Here is a 13,238-nt window from a genome sequence, read left to right as displayed (position 1 = left end):
GTGTTAAGTAGTTGTTGCATATGTTAGCACAATATCCTGTCCCCATCATCACACATTGTCACTCTTTGCCCTATTTTCTTGTTTCCCCATGTACAGTAGCTGTACACAGGGTGTACTAGCTTAGAACAACCTCGATGCCTTCTTAAATTAAACTCTCTCCCTCCCTTGGTAGTTTGCACTTTTCATATGTGCAGCCTTTTTATTAACCACTAACCCTTGAAACTTCGTTCCCCATCAAAAGAAAGTAGAAGTTGTTCCCATTTATTTCTGGCCACGAAGGGTGAATTTTTGCAGAAGAGCCGTAAAGTGTGCTCTTTGATTCAGAACCTAATTGCAGTAGTACAATAAATAACATTCATAAATTAGTAATCAGGTAGTAATGCTTTTCGCAGCTGAACAAATGAAAACTAACTTATGCAGAGGAATGATAATGGGATGCATTAAGTTTCTCGTGCTTATATAGAAATTTTGATGTAAAGAAATCCAGCACAGCATATCTATATGTTATATTAGACATTGTTACATTGTTGTTTATTTCGATGCCTCCTTAAAGAGGTTCAGACACCAAATTTTGAGGCAATAAAAAGTGTGGCGTCCTCTCTGTACTACAATGGCACTCAACACGGGCGTTTGACCCAGAAAACGTTTAAAAACATCTTAAGTAGATTTCAAAGAGTGCCAAAGCGAAAATACATTGGGCGCATCGGGTGGCACAATGTAACAGTAATCTACGCAACAGCCCCAGCTAATTAAATCGGTTAGGCTATGAGCAGAATGGTACGTGGTCTCCACTTGGGGTCATTCAAGTTCTTTCCTTCCTCCGTAGGGCCGGAGAACACCGGGCCAGCTGGACCGTGGTTGGAGACATCGTGGTTGGACTTGGAGAGGTGCCCATCAGCAAGCGTGACTGCAAGCGACACCACAATCGATATTACCTTTTCTTAGTTGCACGAATAAAATTTTGTTCATTTATTTTAACACACTTTTGTTTCATGACTGAGCGCAAGCTGACTTTCTCATAATAATGCAATGCATTCAGTGAATTGCAGGTTACTAAGCGATACTCTCCATTAACTCTTACCCGAACTCTACCTAATCTACAGATTCTGAAAGACCTCCTGTAAACATGCAGTGAATAGCTTTGGAGAGCTCGTGTCTCTTTCCCTTAGACCCTTCTTTTTACAGATTCTGTCACTTTCTTTGAGGAAGACTATGATGGCTGTGGACCCGTTGTACATTTCTTCCAGTATATTGATTAAAATCAGATTAAAAACCCCCTTAAGTTACCCCAGCACCTCCATCAAACTGTTGTACGTACGGCGAAGTAACTTAAGGGGGACGTCTACGGTCGAATGTAGCTACAGTATATTCACGAGCAGGTAGAGACTAAGAAAATGGTGTGTCGTGCAATATTTTTTCCCGCACATGCCATCACCGAGATTTTGTGTGCTAGTGATACCATCAGCGAAAGTGGGACTCTCATCGTGATAGCCGCCTTGAAGGTGACACCGGTGACCGGCCAGTCTTCAGCAAGACCAGCAGCTTCAAAGCGAAATTGCGATTGAAAACTGTACGTAAAAGGAAATAAATTTTTCCTAAATTGCGTTTCATACGTGGTCTGTATTTCGGCTGCCTGATACGATCACGCTGGAGATCGCGTACTACAGCACTGTACCCGTCAGCGTCTACGGAGGGAGTGGTTCACTGCGGTTTGTATCGACAGCAGTTTATGAGAATAAAACCACTAGTGCAAAGCTTCGCCTGGACAACAGACGCGTTCTTATATATTGTGCTGTTGACTGTGCGAAAACAGCATTCTAGGTCGAGTAAAGGCTGCGTTTCACCTACTTGTATTTATGAACATCAGACGCCCGCTCATGACTGGTCGTGGCCAACATTTATGCTACCTGTCGATGCATTTGCGTTCCATAAAAAAAAAAAAAACAACGTAAGTGCCTCCAAAAAGTTATGTAGTCTCCAAAAGAAGGTAAACAACAATGCCGGTCCATTATGCATTGAAAATTAGGAAATGTTTTCGTGCCTTTGTGTTCTTTTTGCATTCTCCCAGTTCCTGATCGGACGTGCCTTTGTTTTCTGAAATAAATCTGAACTCTTCAATAAAGCTTCGTGTTCTTTTCTTTTTAAAAAAGTGTACATTTTCTTGATTTTATGTAAAAAAATTTAGCATTTATTCATTGCTACGCGGTTTGAAAACGTATACGTTGCAAGCGCGTGCGAAACCGAAACCGAAATCACACACAAACGGACTACTTGGTGTAGCAACACATGTGCAGAAGCTTCGCCCACGTAGTTTTGGCTAAAAGATTCTTTAGTGTCGTAAACGCGCTTTCTCCATCGGCGGTGAAGAAACCGGATTCTATGCGCCATGTGGCGGCGCTGTTTGTTGCTGGCGAGTGGCAAGCGATAGCGGTGGTTGACGTCGGGGTGCAGCTGGCGTAACAGCGCAACAGCGTCATGGCCCCAGAAGTGGCACCCAATACATTTACTTTAGCAGGTGATTTAAATGCTCCCGGTTATATCAGAGACCGATCAATGAGGTAGACAGTGAATATTCTATTTTTGCGGACCATGTGAGAAGTCTTCTACAGAACCGCATATGCAGCTGGGCGCTGGCAAACCGACGTATTTTTCGTTGTGCGCGTAACTTTAGCTGTCTTGACATGACATTTTCCTCACAATGTAGGTTTAAATGTGCAGTATTTCTTTGAAGTGCTCAAATTGCGAACAAATGGGCTTTGAGTGCTTCTATCTATCGACCATCTAACCACTTACGTACGCCTCAGTGCTGTAGCTGTCTTCTGCTTAGCCTGGTATAAACCAAAGTTAGCAACTGAGTTCGTGAGTGTATGACAAACTCGAGTGGCAGGTCACGAAATGTATAACGTGATATTCTCGCCCGCGCGTCGTAAAATCCTTTGCCTAAGTCACGTGCGGCCCATACCTGCATACCGCGTGCATACCAAAGAATGTTGGATATGTGCGCCGCACGCACGTTTGAAGAATGGCATTAGATGCCTGTTTCTCGGAAGATTTCAATAAATTAAAAGAATGAAAATTAGGTACACATCCAGAGTAACCTATCACAAAGCCCCGACGATGGTTGAAGATTAAGCGAAAAATGATTTTAGTAGTGAGGTACGTACGGACAATATAGTTGCGGTGTTGGCTTGCCACTTTTATAACAATGCAATAAGCATTACACATATACTAATATGACTCTATACTTAGGCGTTGCATGCTTTGGAAGTACCGGCCATGCAGTTAATCGAATGAAATTTGCGTATGTGCTTTACCATGGGTAGCATTGGGAGATAAAATCGTGCGCTAGCCTTTATGAGCCAGTGAACTCCACGTCTCTCGAGAGCCCTCGATTAAATAAACTACTCGAATAAATCAAAGGTATATATATGCATCTCGTAACACTATGTATAGCGTCGAATGAACTTAATTCCCGCCATGTGTGAGGTCCACGAAATTTTATCTAACGAAAATTATTGAATATATGGTGTTTTTTAACGTGCACCGACAGTACACATCACACGGGCCTGTGACAGTTCACCTCTATCGAAATGTGGCCGCCGTGGACTGTCTGGATCAAAGTGCGGCGCCAGGGGTGAGAACGGGGAGGGGGGGGGGGGGGGCTGGGGCTTCTCCCTCCAATTTTAGCCTGCCCCGCCCTTCTCCCGTTGCCCCCCCAAAAGAGAACAGAGTCATAACACAGTGACTAAGTTCCCCGCCTTCCTTCCCTCCCCCTGAAGATACTCACTTATCGTGGGTTCCCCCCCCCCCACCCGGTAAAATAATTCTGGCGCCGCCCCTGGATCGAACCCGCGTCCTTCGGGTCAGCAGACGAGCACATAGGCCGCTGCGACAATCTCATTGTATGCCTGCTGCGTACACGGTGACAAGGTTCTTTATGAGCAGCCCGCTGAGTGAGCTCATATGAATAAAAACTAAATGCGTAGGGTTGAAAAAAAAATAGGAAAAGAATCATGGGCTTACATATTCATTGCTAACGAAAATTAAAGGAAGGGAGAGGTCAGGGCCACCGGTTTCCTGTAGAACATGTATCGAGCTGCGTCTTAAGAAGTTAGCATTATGCTCGCGTGCAACTGAAAATATTTGTAACCGCTCCAAGGCACCATGCGTCGTAAAAACAGAGACGTTACGCAAAGCAAGCCATGCGAAGAAAAGGTATATCCCTATTCAGAGCTTTTGCGGTGCCAGCACAATATCAAGAGTAGGCGCAAAACATAAAGAGAGGTTCCTATGTCTACATAAACATCATTTCACTTTTTCTTGACAATCACTTTTAATTAACCATTGTTTTCTTTTGATAGATATGCGCGGTCCTTTTCCTTTCACTGTTTACTCACAGTCTGCGCTAAAATGTCTGTCCTTCCGTCTTTTTCGCTGTTTCTCGATTTTTTAAACTTCATAATGTAAACATTATAATGGTCTGTGAGTATTCTTATTGTTGTAATCAAACATGATTGTGTGAAAAATAATGTTACTGAAGTGCAGCTGGAAACATGAATATTCGAAATCTAAGTTCTGTGCACGCTATTCTATATGCGGCCAGTATGTGGCGTCCTGAAGGCGCTAACCTGCCCGCATAGTCTTCAGACCTCTTTTTTCCTCCTTTAAAATTTATCAGCGCCATGTGGGCGAACACAACGTGATTATACCCCAACCACAATAAGTTTCAATGCGAGCAATCCGTCGAGGTGCTGAATGACGCGCGCGAACAAAGCGCGCCAGCGAGCGGCTGCGCTCTCTAGAGGCTGTATTGTAAAACGTTTCAGTCTCGCTGTCTCGTTCACGACACAAGGAAAGCGTTTCTAGCCACTATAGCTGTGTTGCCACAGAAAGTTGTGAAATCCACAATCACTTTGAAGATTATGTTCAGTTTACAATGAAACCTGTTTTCTGACACAGTTTTTTATTTTGACATGCTACTGATTTAAAATTTTTGCTCACGTGAATTAAGTATTCAACCATTTTATTTACACAGCTAGCGCCAATGCGAACGTTCCCGTGTGTAGTGGCCCAATGCTGTTCCTAGTCGCAAGGGGGCTCCTTCGCCGGTGCACCCTGTGGGTGCACGACATCGTCTGCCGATTTTCTCACAGCGCAGCTCGCAGCATACCCTGCCACCAGTTTGCCGCTTATAAATGCGGCTCATCGCCGCATTGGAACTATTATGACGATACATGCGCTGCAGTGCTTGTCCGAAGCGTTTGAAGTCCACCTCACCGCTTTTGGCTCCTTCGTTTCTTAACCTCTGACATGCCCTTCGGATCCTTCATCGGTCGTCTACTCCTGTCTTTATTTGCTTTCGCAGTTGTCGTTACGGAATTTCTTCAGGCCAATAATGGTAAGTTTGCCTACTTTAACGCATTCTAGGCCACATACGGCTATGAGCGTAGTCGTTATGCGCATCTGGCGTGTGTTTGGTGCGGCGAGTGTCTTCGTTTGCCGGGAAGGACGATGGAGGGTCAAGAGGTTGCACGTACTTGTGCTACCAGCCAACTGTATCTTGTATTGTTTACTTTGGCCATATAAAATACGAAAATGTCTCTCCCATCACTCTTTTTAAAGCTTCTTGAATTTCTTTACGTTCGTCAATTACGTGAGCCGTCAGAAAGCGTGGTAATTACCATAACATTCAAGGCCGTGCACATTAAAATTTACTTCAGCACAAATTGAGCTAAGAATTTGAAAATGAAAGGCACTTAGGAGGCGAATTGAACCAAACGCATACTACTCGCACTAGCCAGTAGGTACTCGGGCTAATTTTTTCTCCCCATACTAAGTAATTTATTAATTACCATTTTTTATTATGGGCTGGAAACCAAAAAAAGTATGAACTTAGATGTAGGGCACTTTCAGAAACCGACTAAATTGTTTCCTGTATGATACGTCTCGCGCCGTTAGTTTTTTCCACGTTGTCAAGAAAGCCCGCGAAAGGTGAAAAGGAGCCGTGTGGCAGACCGCGACAACCCGGAAAAAAAAAAATAACAGTGCTAGACGTATCGTACAGGAAACAATTTAGTTGGTGATTTCTGAAATTTCTCTACATCTAAGTGTTCATATTTTAGGTTCCCAGCTCATAAATAAAAATAGGTAATTATTTATTATTAATAATGAGTATTGGGAGAAATAAAGATAGCCTGAGTAGTTACATGCTAGTGCGAGTGGTACGCGTTTGGTTGAATTCGGCACTGAAGTGTCTTTCACTTTCAAATTCTTGGCTCAAGTTATGCGGGACACCCTTTATAGTTATTTGTGTGTGTGTGCGTGTGTAAGCCAGTGCGCACACGCATACATTTGCGCGTTCGCGCAGTCCAGCTTTGAGCTTCTGCTTGTTTGTTTTGCATTCGGAACTAGTCTTCCCTCAGTATTATGCAAAAAAAAAGTATCGTTGAATATCCTGCACACTAGATGAAAACAACTTTGAGGAAAGTTGCCGTTATCTTGCTTGTCGCCCAACTTTTTATCTCTCTCTCTCTCTCTCTCTCTCTCTCTCTCTCTCTCTCTCTCTGTGTGTGTGTGTGTGTGTGTGTGTGTGTGTGTGTGTGTGTGTGTAAAATGTCAGTGTGATAGAAAATACAGCTAACAGCTAATCTTTAAAACAATCTGTCGATATTGATGAGGCGTAACCTTAATTTTGAGCTGAATTACAATTAAACTGCAGCATACAGGCTCTGCTATTGGTTTCCTTCCGCGCACTCATTACGGTGGCCTTGGAACCATTAAAAAGCAGACATAAAACATCTAATTGTTCCTTGCCTTATAAAGTTATCCCAGGTGGTCTCAAATTGGTCCATTCCTGCTGCTGTTTTACGACAGAATACATGCTGTGTTACTACATTAAATAAAATAAGGATATTATCAGGCTGCTGCAGAATTTTTGAAATGCATACTTTATCCTTAAGCATTAATAATTTGATTACTCACATTGTTTTAATTCTCTGAGTGCAGAAACTGTGGCACTAAGTACACGTGGGCTATTGAAGTACACAAGATGACATTCACAACTTTTATAGCCATCGTCTATGTAGAGCTATATAGCCATCGTCTATGTAGGGGCAATCTCTTTCCCCCCCTAAAGCCTGTCAGTACCTCCTTCCTTTAGTGCTTGCCGTCCAACTTATATCACCAATTAGGACAAATGAGTGGAATGCCTTTGAGCACATATTATTTATGCAATGATAGTTTTTGTGCTAGTAAAAAAAAAGTAATAACCACGCCCCCCGCCCTCCTGTGTTACTTTAAGCGACCCCCCCCCCCCTTAAAATGTGTGGCTTGGTCCGCCCCTGCACGTATACCTGGGTGCATATCGCCGCATTAAATCGGAACAAGTTCCATTGTTTGCTTAGCTCCCCCACAGTATGTAGGTGCATTGTTCTTCCTCTTTATCGGATCCCGCTTTATGACTACGCGTTTTGAGGCAACCCGACCTCGCTTCGATCAGTAAAGCGCACCTCTCATCATCCGTCTCATTGCCCACATCCTTTCCAAAGGAAAAATAGTTTTTACCTGCCTTCCCCTTGAATTATCATAAAACTTCTCCCGCCTTATTTCCTTCTTGCCCTTTTGGTAGTTACTGAGAGCCGGCTTCTTTTTCATCCCTGTCGTCCAATAAATCCTCTGACTTTTCGCTTAATGTTCCTTGCTGTCGTATCGCCCACACTGCCAGCCATATATTTGCTGGTCAGCGTAGAGTAACTGTATATGTGGTCACTACAGACACCGTATACAATTACTCTAGGTGATGATGATGATTTGCTGCTGTTCCGTTTTTAACGGGCGGGTGTACTTGTAGTTGTAAAGACACCCTACCACACAGATATGGAAAATAAAAAGAAGAAATTGTAAGAAATAAAAAAAAACGAAAGAAAAACATCCCAACGGACGCGTCCAGCAAGGGAAAAAAAACAAACGGGAAATAGTGGGGAACATTAGAAGAAAGCACAAGGGCGCGCTCAGTTTGTTTGATAACACAACAGCGCTTTGACACTGCATGCACTGTCTCCGTGGTCAGCTTGCAGAAGTGGTGCACACTGGCAGTTGCGACGTTTATAAATACTTTGGGTTGTGGGTGGGACCTTCGTTGCGTCGTCTGCTAAAGCGCGCCCGCCGAGTCGCGCTTACTTCGCCGTGAAAGTAACTTTGCTCTTGCTATGCGCACGCAAACCGCAAAATGCGGCATGCTTCTCGGGAAGCGCAGTGACTGCTCCTTGTTTTACCCAGCTGTTGCTCCTCGCGTTTTCGGTCTTTTCTAAAAGCATGCGATTCCACAGGTAATAGAACTTGGCCTGTCCGGGAATAAAATCTCCAAACTGCGCTGGAGCTCGCACAACTGATTCAGTTGCTGGGGCATATGCAGAAATCATTTTTCTGGGAGGTGGAATGGGGAGGGGGGGGGGGGAGGACAGACCACTCTGATCTGAAATGGTGGTCAGCCACGCAAATCGTCATTATGCGCTTTGTATGTCAAGCCAAAGAAAAAAAAATCGGATGGGTGGAAACGGGTCCGCTGCGCTACCCTCTGGCTGCGTCACTGCTCAGTTGCTTTGTACGCAGTCGCTAGAAAGTTGCCGCTGCTCACACGGTTCTTTCTGATCAGCCTCAAGGTTAGGCGTGCCGCAAAAGTGGCGATGAATTCATGGTAAAGTCTTGCGTAACAGCTTTAAATGTGAGAAAGTTTCCGTCGGTCAGTTACTTAAAACCAAAAGAATGTGGGCCGTTTGCCAGTATCAGAAGAGTGGCGTATCGTTTGAGTGTTACCAGCACCGTTGTCTTTATGTGCTAGCCTATAGAACTCTACAGAACGCCGTCCTAAGTTTACTCGGACGCAAGCGAGCGTTTTCGTATTCTTGGAAACCAATTAAGCGGCATTCAAATCGAGTTTTGAAGATAACTCGTGCAAAGAAATCAGTAGACCAAAGAACCACCGCTGTCAAATCGTGCGTCAGCAGGCGCCGAGTGAATTCCCTTCGTGGCTATGCGGCGCAAGGCCCCCGCATCGCTTTTATCTTTCTTGACTCAACATTTAGCGGGACTAGGAAAGCTTCCTTTGTGGCTTCATAGCGCAGCATATTCAGACTTATCTTTACTGCGCAAGCTATAAGTTGACAAAAAAAAAAAAATCCAAGCATAGCTACGAAATAGATGCTGATAACGGAACGAAGCTTAGTCTAATGTTTATAACGTATACGTTGAAGTAGCCGGCTGTTTACCATGAAGGACGGACAGAAGTACAGGCAGATGGAAGGACTAATTTTAAACCACGTGTGCGCTCTGTTGACGGTTTTGCGCACAGTTGTTTTGCACCTGTGCTTCGAATGTGCACCGCACCCGGACGAATGGAAGCCGCTTGGACATCTTGTGGCCCTAAGGAGCTTCGCTCCTAACTATTGTGTCAGTCGCCTTCTGTTTAGCACGAAACGGCTAAGTAGATTAGGATGCGAACGCCAGCGGATCTTCGAGATTGCTTACCCACGCAAGTGCCAAGTTTTATTACGTGTGTGATCCCGTGCAGAAAGAAAAAGAAAGAAAACATGTGGAGCAGAAGCTGGATAGCACAAGGCGTCCTGGATGTGCTTATCGAAAATCGTGCTTGATTTTTAATTTGCGTGCGCACATGGAAAATGAAGTTAGCTTACTCGCAAAGCAAGCCCGGTTCGGCGGAGACGTCGCGCTTTGGCAGACGGCGCGGCAAAGCCCCGCCTACAGCTGTCACTGCGCTTGCGCGCTAGTTCAACACCTCCTGAAATTCTTCAGGCCTGCGCCTCACGTGACATGTCGTCAGCTACGTCATCACTCGCCGTCCGACCGGTCCTGCGGGAGCGCGCCGCTTCTGGCACTCCTCCCGCAGTGAACCAGTTAATTGTATCTCAGCAATATTGTTTTCTCTCGCGTCTGAATGTCTTCAAAGGGTCTTGTTAATTATAAGGAACTTCTCAAACCTGGGAACTTCCTGTAGTAAGAGTTAGTTTATTCAACATGTACACACGAAACAGGGGCACGAAGCAATGATCAAAAACAAATAAATGAACATACTAATGAAAATTACAAGTGATACATGAGCACTTTATTTTGGAGCAACGGTTTTCAATTTCCGTGCTTTTGCAACAGCTTTGGCATCGGCTTTAACAACAGCTGCTGCGTCATTCCTTTCTGTGCAATAATTATTTAGCAGAACATTTGTTGCACATTTTATCAACATATTTATCACCAAATCTGGTTCGTGCTCATTCGCACAAGTCACCAGTTCCTCAAATGCTGGCAAGCTCTCCTTCACAAGCTGTTGAACAATACATCTGTGATTTGTTGCCTGCAGAAAGCACGCGGCATTTTTTTCATTCTGCAGCAACTTTTCAACAACTTCAGTGTGCATCACTACTGTCACAACACACGCGTTCGGAAATTTCAAGCCACCTCGATTGAGACTTGCTATTAAAGAATTAGCATCACCATCGCACTCAGCATCGCAACTGTCAGCAAGAAGGTTCTCTTGACAGTAGTTGCACTTCAACGTTTTTACCACAGAGTTAGCGCAAAAGCCTCCAACATGAGCAAAAACAGCGACGCGTGTGCTTAAGCTGTCAAGGTCTTCAGGTTTGACAGTAACTCTGAAGTCCTGTTGATTTGTGGCTGTTGCCGATGGAAGAGCCTCATCAATGAAATCGTCACTGCTCATTATAGGAAGAGTATTTTGTAGGCGAATCCTGCCTTCACTCTCGTACAGCTGCCTAATGCTGATGTGGTAATGACCACCAGCCATTTGCCTGTACTGGCCAAATCGGTTTTCGAGGCCGTCTGTCTGCAGCTTGCCGAGCAGGACATATTTATAACGAAGCTCGACAAGGCAGTACTTGGTGAATTCAAGTATTGCATAGGCGGAATGCTTCAGAGCAGATTGAGTTTCTCGCCTGAGAATGCCGTTGTCGTGTTTGTAGGATTCCCACACATCCAACCAAGCCACAAATGCATCGAGAAATTCCAGCTTAGGGTTACCATTCAGGCACGAAACTGGCTCTTCATAAACATATCTGTGGTGATGGCCTTTGTGAGGTGTTTTAACGTTTACAATCTTCCACCAGCGGAGAACTATCCTGATAAAATTGGCAGTTTCTTTGGCATGCCATAAAGCATGAAAGTTACAGTGGTGATCCAGTGCCTCAGCTACAAAAGCATTGAATATTTGTAGTACTAGCTTAACATTCTGTTTTTCGAAGTTGCTAGGATTTAGCGCCTTTGACGAAAGGCGATAGCTGTATTTCAAAAGCTGAGAAGCCTCTAGCTTGTGCAGCTCCCGAATATCTTTCAATGATGCCCGCTGTATGCAGTCGGGATGGACACTGTTGTTTGAGAGATCAAACATTGGAAAATATAGGTTTGTCCCAAGATTCTTTTGATTTATCCAGTTGTTTCGGATGCATTTCAACAAGTGCACAGAATCCACAACATAAAACATAGGTCTTGTTGCGTCTTTTGGATTTGGGTAAACGATGCTCAGCTTTGGCGGATCTGAAAACATACTGAGTGCCTTGCGATTGATTGCGTTGTTGTCTGAAACTACTGCAAGAACTTTAAAACCTATTTCCTCAAGGCCCATGATTTCATTTTTCAAGACAGCATGAAGAGAGTGAGCATTCATTGTTCGTGCAGGCAGAATGTGCACCACCTCGCGAAAAGAACTCGGCATGCTTTGCACCATAAACACATGAGCAGAAGTAGCGACCTCTTCACTGTTTCCTGCTGCCCCTGAAATTTTTCCACCTTTAAAATCGAAGAAAGACTGGATGTGAATTTCGTCGAGCATGAGAACCACGGCACTTCCATGCGGCTGCAATTGCTTAAATCTGTGCTTTATGTACCCGAGAAAATTTTCACTGGCTGACTCAGTGTCAGGTGACAAGTGAAACGAGGAGCAGACATTTCGACAAGTACTGGGATGTGGCTTGGCAGAAAAACCTGAACCCCTCAGAAATTTGTAGGCGTGTGGAGATATATGGTATGCAATATGCAAGCAACCACCATACTTTCGGAGGAATACTGGAATCGTTGTTTTCCAAGCAACGCCACTTGTTCTCGCAAGAACCGACTGATACGTTTCTTGCTGTCAATGGCATCTCGTTCAAGTTGCTCAAGAAGGCTAACGATTACGTCACAAAGACCTTCTGAGGAGCATTTTTCATCGAGGACAGTGCTTTGAAGGCTACTCAGAATGGCAGACAGGACATTCACATTCTCAATGCTTCCTGGCACGACATAATCACCTATGCGGCTTAATTTGGTACCATGAAAACATACACTGATACTCAGGTCGCTGAAAACAGTAACAGACGACCGCAACATCGGCATGCTCTCATCAACAATATTTAAAAACAGGGCCCAGTTTGTGCGGTGAATTACAATCCACTCATTTGGCACAGGTGCACTTTTCACATTCCATAAGCTCAAGAAGCGAGGAAAAACAGCATTTCGTTTCTTCATCACGATAAGAAGCCTCCGATTCTGCGATGGCACGAGCGAGGTCAGCCGCTTCTCGGCGCATTTTTTTTCGTTTCCGGGCAATCTCTCGGAGAAGGGTCATCCTTCAACAAGTACGAAGGACATCCTGGGAACAGTGTGGGCACTGATCCTGAACGCAGGCGTGGTACTTTCAGTAAGACCTCTAGCACTCTTCCTGTCGTAGGATCCGTGTAGGACGACTTGTTCTGAAGGCATGACTCGGTGAAATGCGATGCGCATACCTGCATACCAACAGCAGTCGCAGAGTGTCAGTGAACCTCGGAATGCGTCTAAAAATTGCACGAGCGCTTCGCGAACTGTTACAATGAGTATAATTCCACCATCAGTGTGATGCAATGGTGACATCCAGTTTGCTCTTACCTTGTTGTTTTCCGTAGGAAAGAAATCCTTTCTTGGAATAGCACCGAGCCACTTCTTCCTTAGCACTTCATCCTTGGGGAATGAAAATACTTGAACTTTCTTCCCGGTCTTGTAATTACTTGAACATGCCGGCACACAGCACTTATTGGGCATGTCAGAAGCTTCGCGCAATAAAATTCCGGCAGTAAAATTCACTGCACACAACGCAAAGAAAATGGCTCGGCAGACTCGCGAAAAAACACGTGCAGCACGGCTGTCACCACTGCAGCGAGTGGAAATTCGGGAATGCGTGACGGAACCGCTCAGGAAGT

At 44.6% G+C, this 13,238-nt stretch overlaps 1 protein-coding gene across 2 annotated transcripts in view; it reads left to right on the top strand.

Moving 5' to 3' along the window:
* Positions 1-5,166: 5,166 nt before the first annotated feature.
* LOC119176106 (low-density lipoprotein receptor-related protein 2) overlaps positions 5,167-13,238 on the top strand; it is a 151,410-nt gene continuing 143,338 nt past the window's right edge. For both annotated transcript variants that reach the window (XM_037427248.2, XM_037427246.2), the window contains exon 1: positions 5,167-5,398. In XM_037427248.2, coding sequence (XP_037283145.1) covers positions 5,311-5,398 — 88 coding nt within the window. In that variant the 5' untranslated portion in view covers positions 5,167-5,310. The remainder of the gene's footprint in view (positions 5,399-13,238) is intronic.

The sequence above is a fragment of the Rhipicephalus microplus genome, chromosome X (assembly GCF_043290135.1).
Source record: "Rhipicephalus microplus isolate Deutch F79 chromosome X, USDA_Rmic, whole genome shotgun sequence".
Lineage (NCBI taxonomy): Eukaryota > Metazoa > Arthropoda > Arachnida > Ixodida > Ixodidae > Rhipicephalus > Rhipicephalus microplus.
The sequence above is the reverse complement of the archived record's forward strand: the minus strand, read 5'-3'. Positions and strand labels throughout refer to the sequence as shown.